General features: G+C 39.8%; 1 protein-coding gene across 1 annotated transcript; it reads left to right on the plus strand.

Annotated features, from left to right (window-relative positions):
• The first annotated feature begins 319 nt into the window (after positions 1-319).
• Positions 320-14,453, plus strand: LOC109917337 (heterogeneous nuclear ribonucleoprotein L-like). The gene is made up of 6 exons (XM_020517143.2): positions 320-472; positions 3,047-3,168; positions 5,130-5,361; positions 7,643-7,728; positions 12,491-12,587; positions 14,328-14,453. Exons 1-6 carry the CDS (start codon positions 431-433, stop codon positions 14,415-14,417), a joined length of 669 nt encoding a protein of 222 aa, XP_020372732.1. The 5' UTR covers positions 320-430; the 3' UTR covers positions 14,418-14,453.
• The last annotated feature ends 5,718 nt before the right edge of the window (positions 14,454-20,171 follow it).

Consider the following 20,171-nt stretch of genomic DNA (forward strand, 5'->3'; position numbering starts at 1 on the left):
GTGAACTCATCGACCTGAAACATTAACGCTGTTTCGCTTTCTATAGACGAATATTTTCCAGCATATTATTTAAAATTTTACGTTTGATACAACCTCAGCACAGATACAACATAAACCCCTCTTACATGCCTTCAGTCTCAAAGCACTGACGACGCCGCGGGATTTTCATGAATGAACTCCCGACACATACCGCCCAAAAGTGATGAATGGCGAAGCTTGAGACCAATCAAAGTTGGGAGATGGTGCAGGCGACGTTCCGATTGGAGAGCGTCTATTGATTGACGTGAACGCGCCCGGGCCGGTCTTGTGGGCGGGGCAAAGAGGCCGCTGCTGTGGCCGCCATTTTTGTTTCTCCCTCTCTCATTCTTCCCTTAGCGTGCGAAGCATCGGCCGGTTCGGAGCTGTAGGAACCCGGCGGTCGGAATTGAAGATGGCGGGCAGACACCAGGCTAAGCGTTTCAGGTTCGACAGGGTGAGTGAGTGCCGACGTCGGACGGATGGTTTCCAGTCATTGCGTTTCGAGCGGTCGCACCCCCCCCGCATCGTTCTACCCCACTCCCCACAGACACCAGGCAGCAACAGGCAGGCTGAACAAAGAGGTTTTGAGGCCTAGGCCGCGGCGAATACAGGGGCCTTCAGAAGGCTGCAGCAAGCATCTGTTTAAAAGTGTGTTCAAACGCGCGGTCCAGATCCAACCCTCCAGGCGATTCAGTCCCATCTGCTCAGCCATCCCTTTTGGTGCTGAGTTAGAACGAATGTTGTCTTGGTAATTGAAATGAATGCACAATCAAAGTGACTCCTTTCCTTTTGCATCATGCGCCCGCCCTATAAATGCGTGGTACCTGCTTTGAGTGTTAAATTTCGGTTTAAATACGGGCTTAACATTTCACTAGTCTCTCAGCATAGAGGTGCAAAAATCGGATTTCGCCCCTGCCATTTGTTATCTCCACTGCTGGAAGCTGCAGTGCTCCCTGTAGAGATTCGCCAGTAGAGCTTTGATTTGGACACGACTGGTTACTTTGTGGTATTGTCAAGTCCAAGGCTATCATCGCCCCAGATACATGTGCATATTGTTCTGCGGTGCTGAATCAAAAATGGAAACTTGGATTTTCTTTTGTTTCTGTGTGGAGTTAAGAGGCTATGCTTGATGTGTCTGTATACTTGTTATTGTAAATATCACAGACTTGAGATACTTTTTCTAGTGCGTAACTTGGTACCTGTGTTCAAGGAAGAATGTACAGTAAGTAAACTTAAAGGGATGCAAAGAAAGAACATTAATTATTGGAATGAGTTTAAGGTGATTGTAGTGAATAGAGTGAGATTGTACTTTCTGGTGTTCTAAATGAATGAGAATTGATAATTGAAACATAAGGTTCCAAGAGGACTTGGCACAGTAGGTACTTGAGTCTCTTTTCCCAGGATGGAGGGTCTTGAATTTGGGTCCTTGTCTCAGAATAAGGGGCCATTTTATTCTGATACCAAGACTCTGGACTGCTATGTTCTGGATAGTATTGAGCTTCTTGTCTCACGACAGCTATGCTCATAAAAGCAAATCGTGTATTCGGTCAGTCTCCTTACTTGTGCCTTGTTGACAAGTTTTGGAGAATCTTATTTCTAGAAGTCCTAGCTTTTTGTCTTGCTCTTATAAGTGGTCCATTTAGTTTCTGGTCAGTGGTAACTCCTGAAGTTAATCACAATTATTATGGTGCAGAAAGATGGCATTTGGCCCATTGCCAATCTGCTGCTTTTCCCCATATCCCTGCATACCATTTCATTCCAAATAAGCATTCAATGCCCTCTTAAATGCTGGATTGAACCTGCATTCACCATATTTTCAGGCAGTGCATTCCATGAATCTGCCGAGTTGCAAATCGTCCTCCATATTGTGCACTCATCAGTGAGCATCCCCACTCTGACTTTAGGATGCATGGAAGGTTATTGAAGCAGAGCTAAGGATGATTGAGCCCAGGGTGCTATCTAAGGACCTCCTGCTGCGATGTTGTGGGGCTGAAATGATTAGATTATTTTAAAAGGCATAGTAGCCTTTTAAGGAGGGGGTGGTGGCCTGGTGGTATTATCGCTGGACTGTCAATCCAGAGACCCGGGTATTCTGGGGACCTGGGTACAAATCCCACCACAGCAAATGGTGAAGTTTGAATTCAATGAAAAAAATCTACATATAAAAGTCTAACAATGACCATGAATCCATTGTCGATTGTTGGAAAAGCCCACCTGGTTCACTAATGTCCTTTAGGGATGGAAACTGCCATCCTTACCTGGTCTGCTATAAGTGACTCCAGACCCACAGCACTGTGATTAACTCTTAACTGCCCTCTGGGATTGGCAATAAATGCTGGCCTTCATCCCATGAATGACTTTAAAAAAAGCCTTGAAGTAGTTGAAAGGTTATTCCTATTCCTTCCTTCTGCAGGATCCTCGGAGGAAATTTTTTTTGGTGATTGTGGCAATCACGCTTAATGTGAATACTTTCTTATATTCACCTTCTCCAGTAGGAAATCCAGGTTTTGTGCTAATCTTGCATGCACGGTATTCAATCAGAGATAAGGATGGAGCGTAGGAGTACAGGCTATTTTTCTACTCCTGTTAAATCACTCTTACTGAAGTGAGCCAATTCAGCCATTCCACGGTTGAGCATGCATCTCTGGGTAATCACTGAAGTTCTTTTAGCAGAAAAGATTTTCAATGAAATGGCATGACTAATCTGAGAAAAACTGAAAGAACTGCGGATGCTGTAAATCGGGAACAAAAACAAAGTTGCTGGAAAAGCTCAGCAGGACTGGCAGCATCTGTGAAGAGAAAAACAGAGTTAACGTTTCGGGTCTGGTGACCCTTCCTCAGAACTGTGACTAATCTGAGAGTTGTTACCTGTAAATATTGTGCTGATTTGCAAAACTGCAAAGGACTGAATAATGAGTGCTCTCCACAGGTGATCAGATAATGAACCATTTAATTGCAGAGAAAATTTTTGTGACTAGATAATGGTGAAATACTATATTAATTAATAATTGGCTTCTGTTTTGTTCAGGATGGTGGTATTGAAGACCTTAATAAGATTTCTCCATCTCCTGTTATACATATCCGAGGACTGTTGGATGGGGTAATGGAAGTTGATCTTATGGAGGCTCTCCAGGATTTCGGCAATATCAGGTATGTGAGAGGGCAAAATGTGAAGTGTAATGCTGATCTGATGTAAAATGTGACTTGGTAAGGTTTGGAATATTTGCATCTACAGTGTGGAGAATATGTAATCTTGATATTAGATACAATTTCTATTACTTGCAACATGGCAAGTGTTGATCGTGATGTTTTCTGAGCTTGGAGGGGGGCATCACACAAACAATATTGACCACTTGTCACTTTTGAATAGCATTTCTACTTGGCCAAGACCTGATATTAAAGTTCTAAGAAATAAATTTTTAATTCCAAGAATGTTTGATTTTAATCTTGCATTAGAATGGTGCAACACAGAAGGAGGATTTTTGGCTCATTGGAGCTCTTTGTCTTTTTTTAAAGAGTACATCATTTGGTTCCAATCCCCTGCTGTTTTCCCATATCACTACAATATTACTAAGTAAGGAGGTCAGTGCAGTAGTTCTTCAACGAGGATGATGCTTGTTTGTGGCAGGAACTTGTGCATGGAGCAGTTTGATCAGATTTCAGGCACCTAATTAGGTAATCTAGACTAACAGTTGAGTGTAGAACTTTAGAAGTGCGGTACTGTTTGGTGTGCCATCTTGTGTGAAACATTAAACCAAAGCCCAGTTTGCCCCTTAGTTGGACATTAAAATTCTGAAGTTTGCAGAGCATGGGAGTTCTGCCCACTGTCTCAGTCAGTACTTTTTTCCTAAACAGCATCTCTAAAACACATCTAGTCATTTACCCACAGTGCTATTTATCAGGCGTTCCTGTGCATTAATGATTGTTGTATTGTGGGAAACAATGACTACACATCAGAAACACTTAATTGATTAAAATATTCTTTTGGGTGCCCTGATGTTGAGAGATGCTATACAAATGTAAGTTGATGCAGTGCACTTTATAATACTGAATAGTAAATTAAAATTACATGTCTGATATGGTTAGAATTATTAGTATTCTATTAAACTCAGAATTGTAAACAAATATAGAATTTTAATACCAAATACTTCTGTAAGATTTTGTTATATCTTGCTTATTTTGGTGGCTTCATCACTATATAATGCTATTATACTCCTGTGCAAAAAATGGGCATTAGTTGCATGTAGCTCCCTTCCTAAAATTGCAGTAGAAATAGACCCTTTGAATATTTTTAAGGCTAAGGTAGGCTCCTAATGAGCAAAGGGTTGAAATTTTGTCGGGGGTAGGTAAGAATGTGGAATAATCAGATCAGCCATGATCTTATCAAGTTTGGAGCAGCCATGAGGGGCGGAGTGCCCTACTGCTCCTAAATTGTATGTCTGAAATGGTGTTTGCACACAGGATTGCACACTCCTGTGTGCAATACAGGTTTTTGGTATTGGGACTTGGACAGAAAGTTACAGCAGTCATAATTCATATTTTGAACTTCTGATTGGTGTGAACATTGCTTAAATGCTGGGAGTTAAATGTGTTGAAGTTTCTCAACCCAGTACTGAGTGTATGTGGGCTATTTGTAAAACTCTTGGAACTGGAATAAGAATCTTGAGGTGATGAATGCTTACTCCTAGAAACTGGAATGACACCTAGAGGATGAGTACTGACCTAACTCGTCGATAGGTGTCAAGCTGTTTGGAATGGAAGCCAATGCTTGAATGTTTAATAGTTTTATTCCCTGAAACCATAAAATTAACTCTCAGTCAAAATGGACCATTTTTATATGTAATGTGTTTCTATAGATAGGTTAACTGAGTGGACAAATATCTGGCAAATGGAGTGTAATGTGGGAAAGTGTAACATTGTCCACTTTTGCTGTAATAACTAACTTTAGGTTTTCAGGAAATTTAAAAAAAAAATTAAATCTTTATATTTTATTCTCTAACTGCTTACTCCAGGTGCAGGTTGCTGAACTAACATTGTACTCTACAAACAAAATCTGAACATTTCAAAAAAATTCCAGATTCCTGTTAACTGTCCTTGTGCTTGGTTTACAGTTGTGTGATGCTGATGCCCAGGAGAAAGCAAGCATTGGTTGAGTTTGAGGACATCGCTGGTGCATGTAGCTGTGTGAATTATGCAGCAGATAACCCAATCTACGTTGCTGGACAACTGGCCTACGTTTGTTTTTCCACAAGCCAGAAAATTGCCAGACCAGATGATGATGACTCTAAAAGCAATAAAGTCCTGTTGATCACTGTTGCAAATTCTATTTATCCCATCAACACAGTAAGTTTAGCAGAAGCTAGGTCATGAATTCGGTTTTCAGCTGTCCCAATGTAGAGATTTTGTTTTTTTTCAAAGCAACTTACTGCCTTTAATTAGTGAAATGCCCCAAGTTGCTTCAGAAGAATGTTGTTAAAACTCTGAGCCATATAATTGAAACATAGGAGGAGCAGTAGGCCATTCAGCCCCTCTAGCTATCTCCATTCTAAGTGATGGATCATCACCTACTTCAGCAGTATTATCTCCATATCCCTTGATGTTATCAATATCTGGAAATCTCTCAATTCTGTCTTCAGCGTGCTTGAAGACTGAGTTACCACAGCTCTTTGGGCCAGAGAATTCCAAAGAATCAGTAACCTTTGAGTGAAAAGATTGCTCCCCATTTCAGTCCTTAAATGTCTTGTCCGTAATTAAGTAATTGGGATCAAGCCATTTGGGATGGAAATGTCTTAATTAATTTTGAAGCTATGTTTTCTGGTTCAAAACAGACCTCCCCATCTAAACACCACAAAATCTTTCATTTGTGACAATTTTGTGATTGTCATTGTACATCATTCTGATAAGATGAATTCAAAGATTGAATTTGAAAGTGCAATTTCGTCGTATATTGTCATTCTTTTTACTGTGGCTACGAAAGTTCTGGAACTTCCTCCCTAACAGCATTGCAGGTATACCTACATCAAATGGACTGCAGTGGTTTAAGAAGGCAGCTTGTCACCTGCTCCTGAATGATGACTAGAGTTGGGCAATGAATGCTGGCCCACCCAATGACAACCCGTGCCATGAATTAATTAAAAAATTGACTGATTTAAAAGAAAAAGCCTCTATACTTTTATGCCATTGTCCATGAGATCCAAACATTGACTATTTTGAGGAGTCACTTAGACATGTAAAAAGGAACAAAAACAAAGTTGCTGGGAAGGGTCACTGGACTCGAAACATTAATTCTGTTTTTTCCTTCACAGATGTTGCCAGACCTGCTGAACTTTTCCAGCAACTTTGCTTTTGTTCCTGATTTACAGCATCCGCAGTTCTTTCGGTTTTTATGTTAAAAGGAACAAAACACCATAATCATGAAAAAAACACAAGGACGTGATAATATTGCCAGCAATCTGCTGATTATAAATTCACAGCAGCATTTTAATTTTGGCCTGTACTGCAAACTATGAACGCTCTGTTCCTCATGGTTATTGTTATCTTCAATGTAGCAAAATGAATTGTAGTGTCAGTTGGACTAGATGCACTCTAACAAGTATAGATCATAATTTCCAATCTAAGATTTAGTACCCAAATGTACAAGGGTACAGATTGCAGAACTGTTTCTAGCTGCCATGCCTGGATAAGCTAGACCTCCAACCCAGTTGAGTTTACAAATTTATACTCTTTGTTTTTATTATTGCTGGATTGTCCCGAATGATTTTCTTTGTTTGCTTTCTGCTGAAAGCGTTAATAAGTTTATATCACTGAATGAAATGTTATGAGTGGTAATGTTTGACAAAACTTTTACATTTTTATCCCTAAGGTGAGTCTGTGATGTTCATAGGTACACAAAGCAGGGCAGTTTGCTGAACCTCAAGATCTGGTTAGGCCACTGCAGTCATGTTGCTTTAGTAGATCTGGTCACCACATTTCAGGAGGGACATGAAGGTCCTTGGGTGGATGAATGCCAAGATCATCTATCAGAATGGTGCTTGAGATTGAAATTGGAAATTTTAGCTACAGTTAGGCTAGTGAAGCTGGAGTTCTTGGAGCACAGGAGGTTGAGTGGAGACTTGATAGCTGCACAAGATTATGACAGGTTCGATTGAAGGTAGACAAAGGAAAAACTTCCTGTTTAGCTGATATTATGAGGTTCTATAGAACACAAATTTAAGAAATGTTGGGGCAATATGCATAAGAAAATTTTTCATGCAGCAAGTTGTATTAACCTGGAACCTGTTGCCTTGCTAAACTAATGAAAGCCAAAATGGTGATTACTGAAGATGATAAACTAGCTTGGCTCCTGGGATAGAGTGAGTGAATCGGTCTGCTGGGATTAGTCTGCAGAGGTGATGGATTTTATGGGCCCAATGGCCTCTTGTGCTGTAAATGACTACGACGCTGTCCTGTTATGAATGCCGTTCTTTGTTTTTCAACCTCAATCACATCAAACTCACTAATCGTGTGTTGTGTTTTGCTTCTTTGTCTGTTTCTTGAGAAATGAGAACTGCTTTAATTGTAGCTTTGTAGGTATTTAAGTAGGTGTAGTCAAATCTTTACTCTTCACAACTTCCTTGTTTTGCAGGACATTCTGTACACTATTTGCAACCCATGTGGGCCTGTTCAAAGGATTGTCATCTTCAGAAAGAATGGAATACAGGCAATGGTGGAATATCCTTTCAATTCAGTTTTGAAGCAAAATGTTAAGTAAATGTTTTTTAAAAGGGGCAAAATAGAATTTGAGCCAGGAAAATAGAAATGATTGTAAGAGTGATTACAAGCTCTTAAAAAGAAGAGCACCTAAAATAAGTGTTGGTCCATACAAGCTGTGACAGGAGAAATGTTCATGGAAGTTGAGGAAAGAGTAGCCATGTTGAACAAGTATTTTGTATGTTCTACTGATGGGCTAATAAGAGTGATGAACTTCAAGTAATTATCAAGAAAAAGAAACAAATGGTAGCTTATAAAGATCTGAAAAGCTCTCAAATTCCAGGACCTATTAGTCAATGTCTCAAAAGTTCTAACAAAGTAGATGATGGATGCAGAGATAGTAGGAACTGCTGATGCTGGAGAATCTGAGATAACAAGGTGTAGAGCTGGATGAACACAGCAGGCCAGGCAGCATCAGAGGAGCAGGAAAGCTGACATTTCGGGTCTGGACCCTTCTTCAGAAATGGGGGAGGGGAAGGGGACTCTGAAATAAATACGGAGGGGGGAGGCGGATGGAAGGTGGATAAAGGAACAGATAGGTGGAGAGGAGATGGACAGGTCAAGGAGGCTTGGAGACCGCTTTGTGGAACACCTGTGCTCGGTTCATGACAAACGGCTACACCTCCCAGTCGCGAACCACTTCAACTCCCCCTCCCACTCCTTGGATGACATGTCCATCCTAGGCTTCCTCCAGTGCCACAACGATGCCACCCGAAGGCTGCAGGAACAGCACCTCATATTTCGCTTGGGAGCCCTGCAGCCCAATGGTCTCAATGTGGGCTTCACAAGCTTTAAAATCTCCCCACCCCTGACCTCATCCCAAAACCAGCCCAGCTCGTCCCTGCCTCCTTGACCTGTCCGTCTTTTTCCCACTTATCCGCTCTTCTCACCTCACTGACCAACCCCCACCCCCACTATCTACCTACTAGCCTCAGCCCCACCTCCTTGACCTGTCTGTCTTCCCTCAACTGACCAACCCCCATCCCAACTCCCTACCTACACTCACCTTTACTGGCTGGCTCCAACTATATGCTCCTTTATCCACCTTCCATCATTGCCTCCCCCCTCTCTCCATGTATTCCAGAGTCCCCTTCCCCTCCCCCATTTCTGAAGAAGGGTCTAGACCCGAAACGTCAGCTTTCCTGCTCCTCTGATGCTGCCTGGCCTGCTGTGTTCATCCAGCTCTACAGCTTGTTATCTTAGATGATGGATGCGCTGGTTTTTATTTTCTAAAGTTCTTTGTATTCCAGAATGGTCCCATTGCCAGGAATGTTATAATTATAAACCCACTGTTCAAGAAGGAAGGAGAGAAAGAAGTTTGAACTACAGGCAAATTACTGTGACATCAGCAATTGGGAAAATACTTGAATCTTTAAAATTGAGAAAGTCTTAATAGTGCAGTTGGAAAACCGTTATGAGACAAATAACTGCTAATGGGACCATTAGTAGCTGACGATGGGTTGTGGTAGAGGCCCATATGATGGCAAGGCCTGGTGTGTGGGTGTTGGGGTAAGGACATGGGAGAAGGTGCTTGGTATTTAAAATTACTGAACTCAATATTGAGCCCAGAAGGCATTTTTAAGTAAGTAAGTTTGTTTTAACAAATATATTAGTTTTGAGGAACTAATTGGAAGGCCAGGCAGGAACAAAAACAGAAATTGCTGAAAAACATAGGTTTGGCAGCATCTGTGGAGAGAAAGCAGAGCTGATGTTTTGGGTTCAGTGACCCTCCTTTAGAACTGACTGGTGGCTTGGTGGGGAAGGAGGAGGCAGAGTAAATGACGGATGGAGGTGGAGCCCAGAGAGAGAGAGAAACAGTTGGGCAGGCAAAAGAATAGGTAAAGTTCAATCTGGGAGAATAAATAGCTGCTAATGGGACCATTAGTAGCTGACGATGGATTGTGGTAGCAGCCCATGTGATGGCAAGGCCTAGTGTGAGTGTTGGGGTAAGGACATGGGAGAAGGTGCTTGAGCACTAAAATTATTGAACTCAATATTTTTGAGTCCAGAAGGCTGCAGGGTGCCCAAGCGTAAATTAAGTTGTTGTTCTTCCAGCTTGTGCTGAGCTTTGCCAAAGCACTAGCAGGCCCAAGACAAGACAGATATTGACCACGGTGGTGTGTTGAAGTGGCAGGCAGCTGTAAGCTGACAGGAGTCATTCATTGTAGCTCGCTTGAATTTTCACCAGGCGTTTGTGTGCAGTTTAAGATATGTTCTCTCAGAATTGGATGTAATACATGAGCTTGGATTGAAGATTTGTTAATGAACAGGAAGTGGAGAAGAGGGATAAATGTTGGGAAGTAAGGATTTTCACCTTTGTAACACACCAAACATAGAGGATAGGAGCAGGAGTTGGCCACTTGACCCTTTGACCCAGTTTTGTCATTCACTATGACCATAGCTGATCATAGAGTTCAATGAACTAATTCCACCCTCCCCCATATCCTTGGCTTCCTTTAGCCAGAAGAACAGACCACGAATTTGACAACACACAATGTTTGGCCTCAACCACTTTCTGTGGTAATTAATTCTACAGGCATACTGTTTTTGAGGTGTAGAAATTTCTCCTCATCTCAGTCCTAAAATGTTTTACCCCATATCTTCAAACTATGACCTGATTGTAGACACACTTCCCCCCAACCACCACCACCATCGGAATACCCTTCCTGCATCTAACCTGTCTGGTCCTCTTAGAAATTGAGATTTTGATGAAATCTTGCATCATTCTTCTCAACGTCATTGAATTCAATTCTAACTGATTCAATCTCTCCTCATGCATCAGTCCTGTCATCCCAGGAATCAATTTGGTTAACTTTTGTTAATGAACAGGAGGTGGAAAAGAGGGATAAATGTGAGGAAGTAAGGGTAAATCTTTGCTGCACTCCATCTGGCAAGAACATCCTCCGTCAGATAAGGAGGCCAAAACTGCACACAATATTCCAGGTATGACCTCATCAATGATTTGTATAATTGCAGCAAGGCATCTTGTTCCAGGATTCTCTTGCTGTGAAGGCCATAATTTGCCTTCTTTACTGCTTGCTGCACCTGCACACTTTGACTGCTGTATGAGGACACTCAGATTTTGTTGAACATTCCCCTCTCAATTTATAGCCATGCAAATAATTATTTGCGTTCCTATCTTTGCTGCCAAAGTGGATAAACAGCATGGAACTTTTAGATAACGATGTTCAAAGACACTTCTATAAGAAACACACTTTCATGCAGGTACATCAAGCAATTAAGGAAAACAATGCTGACTTTATTGCAAGAGAATTGATAAATAAGAATGAAGACATGTTGCTACAGTTATATAGAGCTTTGGTGAGATCACACCAGTTATTTTGTGCAGTTTTGATTTCCATATTTGACAATTGATTGGCCCATTTACATAGTCTATCTCTTCATTCAGAAAAATGATGTAATGAAAACAGATTCTGCAATAACTTGACAGGTTATACAGTTTGTGGAATTTAAAATGCAGGGGCATAATCTTGGGATAGGAGCCCTGGGACTCATTTAGGACTAAGATGAGAAATTTCTTCACTTGATGAGGTTTGAATATTAGGAATTCTGTATTACAGAGATCGTGGGTGCTCCACTGTTAAGTAGATTAAAAGTTGAGATAGATGAGCAAGAGTTGGCTGCTCAGAACTTTGAACCCTGCTCTGTTGGCAGATCCATTCACTCCACATTCCAGGATTCGACCCTGTTACCAAACTGCTTTGAGCATGTTTACGTGTTTCATTAAATATGGGGACCAATACTTTATACAGTAGCGTTTACCTAGGGTGGGGGGAGTCCAAAACTAGGTTTAAGGTGAAAAGGGAAAGATTTAAAAAGTACCTGAGGGGTAACTTACACACACCACACTTTTGTGTGAAGATGGAACCAGCTGCAGAGGAAGTGGTGGAGATGGATACAATTAGAACATTTAAAAGGCATTTGGATGAGTAAATGAATAGGAAGGATTTAAAGGGATATGAGCCAAATGCTGGAAAATGGGACTAGGTCAGATTGGGATGTTTGGTCAACGTGGGCGAGTTGGACTGAAGGATTTGTTTTGTGCTGTATAATTCTATGGTGCTTCAGAATATCAGAATAAGGAACATTCCGTCGAGCTGGGCCACACTGAATTTTGCAGCAAGTACTAATGGCAGTACACTCCTCTCTTTTGCATTCTTGCTTGTTCCTGATCTGTTCCTGTAATTTGGTTATTCTCATAAAAGTTTGTGTAATGCCACAGGGCTATCTTGTCTGTTGGTTATTAACCACAGTCTACGCTCTGCTTCACAGTGGCATTTACCTAAATGGAAATGCTCGCCCAAAAATAACAACATTGTGCACATTGAAATGCTCTCATAGCATTTTTGTTTTGCATCATCTTCCCTACTTGTCTGCCACAAAAGCATTAGACACTGATAACCAATTGTTATTCCCAGGACACTTGAATCATTGCAGGAATTTCATCATTTGCTTGCCAATCTAAGTGATGATGGTTGTGCATTCTTTGAGCAGTCTCTGTACATGCAGCAAGCATTCAGCTGTCCAGGAAGTGTGAACCTAATTATCTCTCCGTGACATTTCATTAGATCCATGCTTAGTGGTGCATTTATTGTCTAAACCATTGAGGGGAGCTGTTGAGCTTCCATCTTAGTGCTGAAAATGTTAATTGTCACCTTTATTGTGGAATATGTCTATACTTATTTGCCTTAATTCAACACACATTTGACTCTGTTCAAAGCGCACAGAAGGCCAAAGCATCTCTTAATGGTGCCGATATCTATTCTGGATGTTGTACTTTGAAAATAGAATATGCTAAGGTAAATATATGTGGTAAAATGCAGATTGCACTTGCAAAAGTGATACTGTTAGATAAACTGCATTAGAACCGTTGTACAATATTTGCACTCATTGCTCTGGATGACTGGAAACTGTTGGCATCTATTCTGTTATTAAACTTGTCACCTCCCCACAAACTCCTAATTTGGCAGTTTGCCGTACTATTTTCCTGAAGCTGGTGATTCCTTGGATGTGGTTTTGAGAACAGCTCTCCAGATGTCTTGCCCAAATGGTAAGCCTGGATAGTAAATGTTGATGTTTGAGTGTAGAGTGTGTTACAGCTATTTGAGTTTCATTCTGTCCCATGGTATCCTTGCATGTGCTTTCCAACAGTTGAATGTATAATACCAATGAGCAGCAGAAATTGTGCTTGTTTTTAAATTTTTTTTTAAGTATTCTGAAGTTAATTGTAGTGCTAGTTTCTGTTCTGAAAGACAAGTAATTCAGCATTTACCAGAAGTTGATTCTGAGACCTTATGGGTGTGTGCCCTGGTGCTATATTGTGTTCGAACCAAGGTCGTTTGTGTGGTTGGCAGATTAGATTACCCTTTGTTCTTGGACTAATGGTTTCAAAGGTGAATTAATTTAATATGATGCAGGGCAATCTGGTCCCAATTGTGGATGGTAAATGACAATGGTCTTAGTTAAATATTTGCATAGTCAACTATATGGGCTTAATTCTTCGGCAATTAACAACCAACCCATTCACTAATATTTATTGTGTCCCTGATGCAAAGTTTTACTAAATATTGTGCAGCCATCACATCTCCAGGACATTAGTACAACCGTTCTGCTGGATAGTTGTCTAGGCCAGCCATCTTCAGTTGTTTCATCAATGACCTTCCCTTTAGCTTAAGGTCAGAAGCTATTTGGTTTGATTGTTGAGCATTGTTTGAGCAGTCTCAGCCTGTATGCAGTAAGACCTAGAACAGCTGTTCAGAAAGTGTGAACTTAATTATCTTCCCCGATGTTAAATTGCATTACCCAGATTCACGCAATCAACATCCTTGAGTTTGCCATTGAACAAAACTTAACTGGACCAGTCATATAAATTTATTGCTACAAATCCTTGAATAGTATTCCATCTGTCAGCTTAAATGTTTATTCTCAATTGTGCACTATGGCAACAATGTTACTAACATCAAGGTGCACTACAGCAACTTTCCAAGAGTCCTTTGACCTTCTAAACCCTTGACTACTTTGACCTCAGCTTGAAAGACAAGGGCGTCAATGTATTAGAACACTACGACCTGCAAGACCCCTTCCAAGTCTCACCATCTTGACTTGGAATTATATCCCCATTCTTTACTGTCAGTGGGTCAAAGTCCTGGAAGTCCCTCCTAAGCAGTACTATGCAGTGTTCGAGGAGGTGGCTCAGAACCATCTTCTTGAAGCCATTTAGTGATGGGCAATAAATGCTGGCTTTGTTCCTGCTGAATTTACTAAAACTTGGGAAAGGGCTGTAAATAATTTGTTGGACATAAATTTGATAGCTCATGTTTGCTAGGACTTGGCCTCATAGGAAGTCATGATATGTTGTACATGTATCTGCCTTCAGGAGTTTGTTTTGAATGCTGTTCATTTTTGTTTGCATTTCACAAGTTTAACCAATGTGCTCATTGGCTCACAGTCGGTTATCTGAGATTTCTTAGCCATTGTCTTGTGATGCCTTCTATGAACTAGACTCACTGCTCCATACGATGCCTTATTGTCTGTTGCAGCCAACTCGTTTGAATGTCTTTAAGAATGATGCTGATACCTGGGATTATGTAAACCCTAATCCTGGTAGACCAGGTAAAATTTATAATTAATATTTCAATGTAGTCCTCTCTTGCATAGCTTGTCTTTACTTTCTGCTTCTGTTCAGTTTTATTTCCTGTTGGCAAACATATTGTAGAACCTCTGACCTTCAACCACACATAATTGGCACAATGTAATAAAATTATCTTGTACCTCATCTTTGTGTATGTGGAATACAGGAATGTAAACATCTGGAAGTGAGATAAGTGATAAACTGTAGGGCTGAGATTTCTGAAAAAGTTTTATGGCTTTCTTTTAAACCTTTTCCTCTTTTTGAGGCAACCTGCCATTTTACTGAAGTTGGGGTGATTTTGTGGTCCTTCAACTATTGCTAATTATCAGATTAGTGGAGCTGACTTTAAAACACTCCCACTTGTGTTCAAATCCTTTCATCATCTTATCCTCCTCCTCTTTGTAACCCTCCATAGGCCTTTATGAACTCTGCATTTCACTAATTTTGACCTCTTGTGCATCTCCCATTTCCTTCATCCACCTTTGAGCCCCTATCTTCATAGGCAGCAAGCAGTAGGATGCCCCCCCAAACCTGTCTTGTGTAAGAAGTCAGTATCTCTCCTTCTGTGAGGCCACCCTTAAACTGAGTTTTTTCGTTACTCCTTCCTAATGTCTTCCTCTGTGTTGTGAATTTCTATTTTATTAATCTTGAATTGCCTTGGAACTGTTATTCTACACTGAAAACATTCTATAAATGCAAGTGGTTCAACCGTGGTTAAATTTGACTGAGAAATTAACGCAGTGAGGGTTTGTATTGGTGGCTCAAATACTTGAGAGACTGACAAATTCTTGCAAGTGAGGAATTGACTGCTGATGAATGGATTTTTGAAGCATGATGTGTAGGGCTTATTTTATCTATTAAAAGTAACTGAAATCTTTTTTTGGAAAAAAAGATTATCCCTGGGGAGGGAAGAACATTTTTATTCATTTATTCACTTGCTGTTTTACAGCTTATTTTGTTAATTAATGACCAGGTTTTGTTGGTGTTTTACAAAACTAGTGTTAAAATTGAACTGGATTAGTTTATTTAAATTCTTGAAGCACATTTGCCCAGACTTGAGGGAAGTCAGCAATTGAGCCCATTGGGAGCTAGAGGTCAGATTTGGGATGTTTTAAAATACATGTATTTTAGAAAATTAAGGAAATGTGATTACAGAATTACGTGGATTAGTTAAGTAAACCTGTAATATGGCTGTGATAACTATAATACCAACAAATACAGGAAATACTGGTCGGGCACTATCTGTGCACGGAGAAACAGCTAATGTTTCAAGTTGGTGACCTTTTGTCAGAACTTGGATTATCACAGCTTGCCAGAGTTTATTGGGATGTGATAATTTTCCAGAAATTGGGTAATTATTTTTTATTGCCTCTCCATTGAATTAAATGTTCCTAGTAGTTAGGGAAATATTTAGCATTGTTCTGGATATGTGAATATCAATAAGTGTGACTATCTTTGGTCATCCTTTCTATATGTGCCAGTCAGTGTTCAGGAATGAGATTGTTGACCTTTTTAATATCAACTCTGATAGCACTTGGGATTTCCAGCTCTAATGTACATGCTTGGGTGGATAGCTTTGTGTGTAAATGCTCCCTGATTTCATTCTTGAGATCTGCTCTTTTTTTTAAAAGACTATATCCCATCGACTGTCCAAATCAGTGGAACTATCTGCTCTATTCCCCTTTAATGTCTTGAAAACTGGCATTTAACCATTTAAATTCCAGGGAGTACAATCCTAGTTTGTGTATTTTCTGCTCAAAGTTCCCGAGACATCAGAAGCCTGATTGGTTATTTTATTTAATTTCTTTTAGTCATGGAATAGAATTTTGGTTTGTACTATTTGGTTGTAGGATTAGAACAAATAGCAAGTAATGCTATATTATTGTTCCACATGCACACTCATTTAGTTAATTTGTGCTCCTGTCTGACTGTTATCTGATTTACCTGATAAAGATCATTCGACCTGGACCCTGAAGTTATTAAGTGGTTGAAGGTCAAAGGTTATGTCTTGAACCTGCACTCAGCTAAGCTTCCAGCACCTTGTGTTAAGAATAGTAGTAGTGATTTGTTTTATGTTGGCAATGAGGTTACCCAATCCTGCCACATTTGGAGTACTTAGCTTAGGATTGGTGTGAGCAAGGTGACAATATAGTAGTCATTCAAGCACTCGGGCATCTCCGCAACTGCAGTTCTAGTCCCCTTTAAACATTTTGATCAAGCACAAACATTTAGACTTCTTAGATTCACAGCAATCTCCAACTACGTATATAAATATGTAAACAAAGCTGCAATTGAATTTAATAAAGTTACACTTCCGTGGAACTTAAATACTTGTATAGCATTTAAAGTGGTCCACTTAGCAATAAATCACACATTACATATTATCACCTTAAAGCCAAACCACTGACTTTCATATCCTACTGATAGGCTTGTTTTGTGACATTTAATTCATAACTTCATGTTCCCCTAGTCACTACTACAACCAGTAAAACTTGTAATACGTCACATTAATGTGCAGCTGACAATGTTCAGTAGGTGGAATTCAAGTTCAACTAGACAGCATATAAGTGGGTGTTTTTTATTTAATTTAAAGTGAATTGTATAAACATTTCACATTTGCTATTCTGTTCAGTTGATACACAGGTGGCAATAATGCCCTCGGTGCTGTTGTTTGATTGGGGTAGGAGTAAATAGTGATAAGATGGATCCAGGCCATCCACTGAGTATGGTTTAAGTTGCGCAATAATTTGCCTATCTCCTGCAGTTCTAGTACTCTTTTTAATTAATGCATCTCACTGGGCTCATCCATGTGCTTATAATTAAACCAAAACGTGTGAAGTAGTATACTCATGAAAATGTAAATATTTTCATGTATTGCAATGCATTGCAAAATATCTTTTAATACATTTGTCCTTTTGTTCCTAATAAATAGTTGATTTAACCATTACAGTTAGGAATTTAGTTCACAGCATTGCGTAGGCAATTCATCTTGCCATTTGTTTAAAAATGTGTTCTGTCACTTGGTTAACAAATTGGAAACAACATATTGTATTGATTTCAAGACTTTAACTTTGAGGTGGTGATTTATTCTTGTGCATCTCTAGGTTGAAATCACTCTACCTATTCTCCATTGGAAAGCTATTGGTTAAGTAACTGCAAACCTAAGATAATAGTCAGGAGCTCAAGAATGATATTTCATCTGCAATTATAATTTCCACAGCACTGGTCAGGCTTGCTGCTATAAGGGAGCATTGACAAATAAGCCAACCTGAAATTGATGAATAAGCCTCTAAATCATCTGCAATTCTTATTACAACATTCGACAACCTATAATATCCAACTCACCTCAATGCGATTGTTGTATTTGAGATTTCAAAACTAGCCACCTAGTTACCATCTGTTCCTATCAATTCACTTGTACTGTGAGGTGGAATTCAGTTGTGGATCAGTGAATAACATCACCTCAGTTTTGCCTGAGCCTCTTCACCAAACGTGAGCAGCAATTTCCACATGGATTCCGAGTTCTTGTTCAAGAGTTGTAAGCACATTAACCTGTCACCTCATCGCTATTCAGTGTAAATACTTTGCACATTGCTTCATTTCTGTTACTATGTTCATACTTAACCTACAGGCTGCCATTTTAATAACCTTGCACTAAAATTGACCTATCAATTAATGTATGTACAATAATGTTTTCATGTCTTTCCTTTACTCTGTACAGCCACAATTTTTGTCTGATGAAAATGAATGAGAAAGTTCAGCTTTATTTTTTTCTCTTGCCTCTTGCTTTCTTTCCATGTTTCCACAATAATACTGATTGTACCGCAGTGTTTAATTAACTTTTAAAATCTGCTCTTGATTCTTTCAGTGAATAAGATCATCTCAGTGGCATTGGAATGTTGAACATTCCTCTGTGGAGAGGAATGGGCCACATACTGTAGGGCTGGTTCACCTTGTTTACACTGCTCTTTAATTTCTTTCAATTTGAATATGTAGAGAATGGGAGGACTGATTGATAGATAATTGAGGATTAAGCAATGTTTCATGTTCTTGGCTTTAATTGGTTGCTATAAACTAAGTTGATAGATATTTTGGCATAGAAGTATTGTCCCTTTAATATTGCAAGTCCTATATTCTTTACTGAAACTGCCTTCAATTGTTTATATTGATTGCTGTGTTGAAACGTGGATTTATTTTTAAATGAGCCAACTATTCTAACGTGCTGACCAGAAATCGAAGGTTGCTGGAAGCTTATCCTTTGCGTACAGCGAGCCTTCGGCTTTTTCTCAACAGTCTCTATTCACTGCCTACAACACAAGATGCTCACTTCTATACACATATATAACGATGAACGTTACCATCGCTGGATGTGGACTGCATGCACAGGTTGTCACGTAGCTAGTACTGTGCAAAAGGAAGGGGTGAGAGTGGCAATCCATGTGATCCCCACAGTATTCACAAGAAAACACAATGAATGAGGAAGCTCGTCAAGCTGTTGAGACCATGAAATACCTGAATAATTTCACCTCAAATATGTCCTGTTTTTCATTATAATCTTGTTCACCAACCTCTAACAAGGTGAAGACACTGAAATAGTTCATCTACAAAGCCTTTTCTACCCATTAACTTCAAAAAAAAATGACACATTCTTGCTCTACTTGATGTGCACTGAAAGTCAGCATTCTATCTTCCACTAAATGCTCCAACCATACAGAATCTCTGAAGGATACCAGTTCCTTTCACTGGGCAGACCATTCTACAGCCAGAGCCAGTCACCTCTGCAGGAGAAGTCATTGATATCAACTGTGAGCCGGTACAGTCAGTGCTAAAAGTACATGAGAGCTTGAGGGCAATTAAGCATTTTTTAAAAAAAACTGAAGAACCATAATGTTTATAAGACCATGACTTTTTTCCTCTCTGGATTTAACTTTTTTGTAAACTTTCTGTATGACATGGGGCAGCATGTTGTTCTATTTATGCAACGTCGTTTGAAAACTAAAGTTTGAAAGTCCAAAAAGTGCCCTTTTGAAACCAGGGTGTATTAAACAAAAAGTGCTTCCATTGTTTCAATAGCTTTCTAGTATTTTGTTGGATATTTTTAATGTGTAGGTGCCAGTGTCTATTATTTGAAATGTGTGTGAAATAGTGCTGCAAAACCATTTAAAACCTGTAAGTAGGATGCATCCATATTGGAAGCAAGCAGCTTTCATTTTTCAACCTTTCGCTGTCTGTCAGGCAAATATTTAGAAAGGAGACGACAAGGCAAGACCAGAGTCTGATATGCAGAAAAATAGACTGATATTCAAAATGCTTAATATGACAAAAAGGTGATAACCAGATGTCAGGTAATGATGGGACAATGGGAGGCATCATGAAAGAAATGGGAATGTAGAGTGGGAATAGCTATAAAGCACGGAGAGATGGGCATATGCAGTGTAGCATAAAATGGCAAAGCAGCATTTTGGTGGGGCAGTGGGAAGTGGGCAGCTTAGGGAAAATCAGATAACACCACTGCTGCCAACATGTGATAGTGGTTCCCAAATCAGGCATTGACCTGTTTAAGCTGCTTCATACCTGTGTCAGTATTGGCACGCCACGTCATACCTATTGTTGGAGAGAGACTGGCAACTGTGTTTGTCTAAAGTGACTTGTTAGATTTGTCATAAATATATGGTGAAGATTGGCCTAGGATTTTCCTTGATCCTTTCTTGACACTTTCTTTCAAAGGAAGAGTTCCACGGTAGAGCAGTGG

Source organism: Rhincodon typus, chromosome 39, assembly GCF_021869965.1.
Source record: "Rhincodon typus isolate 14 chromosome 39, sRhiTyp1.1, whole genome shotgun sequence".
NCBI lineage: Eukaryota > Metazoa > Chordata > Chondrichthyes > Orectolobiformes > Rhincodontidae > Rhincodon > Rhincodon typus.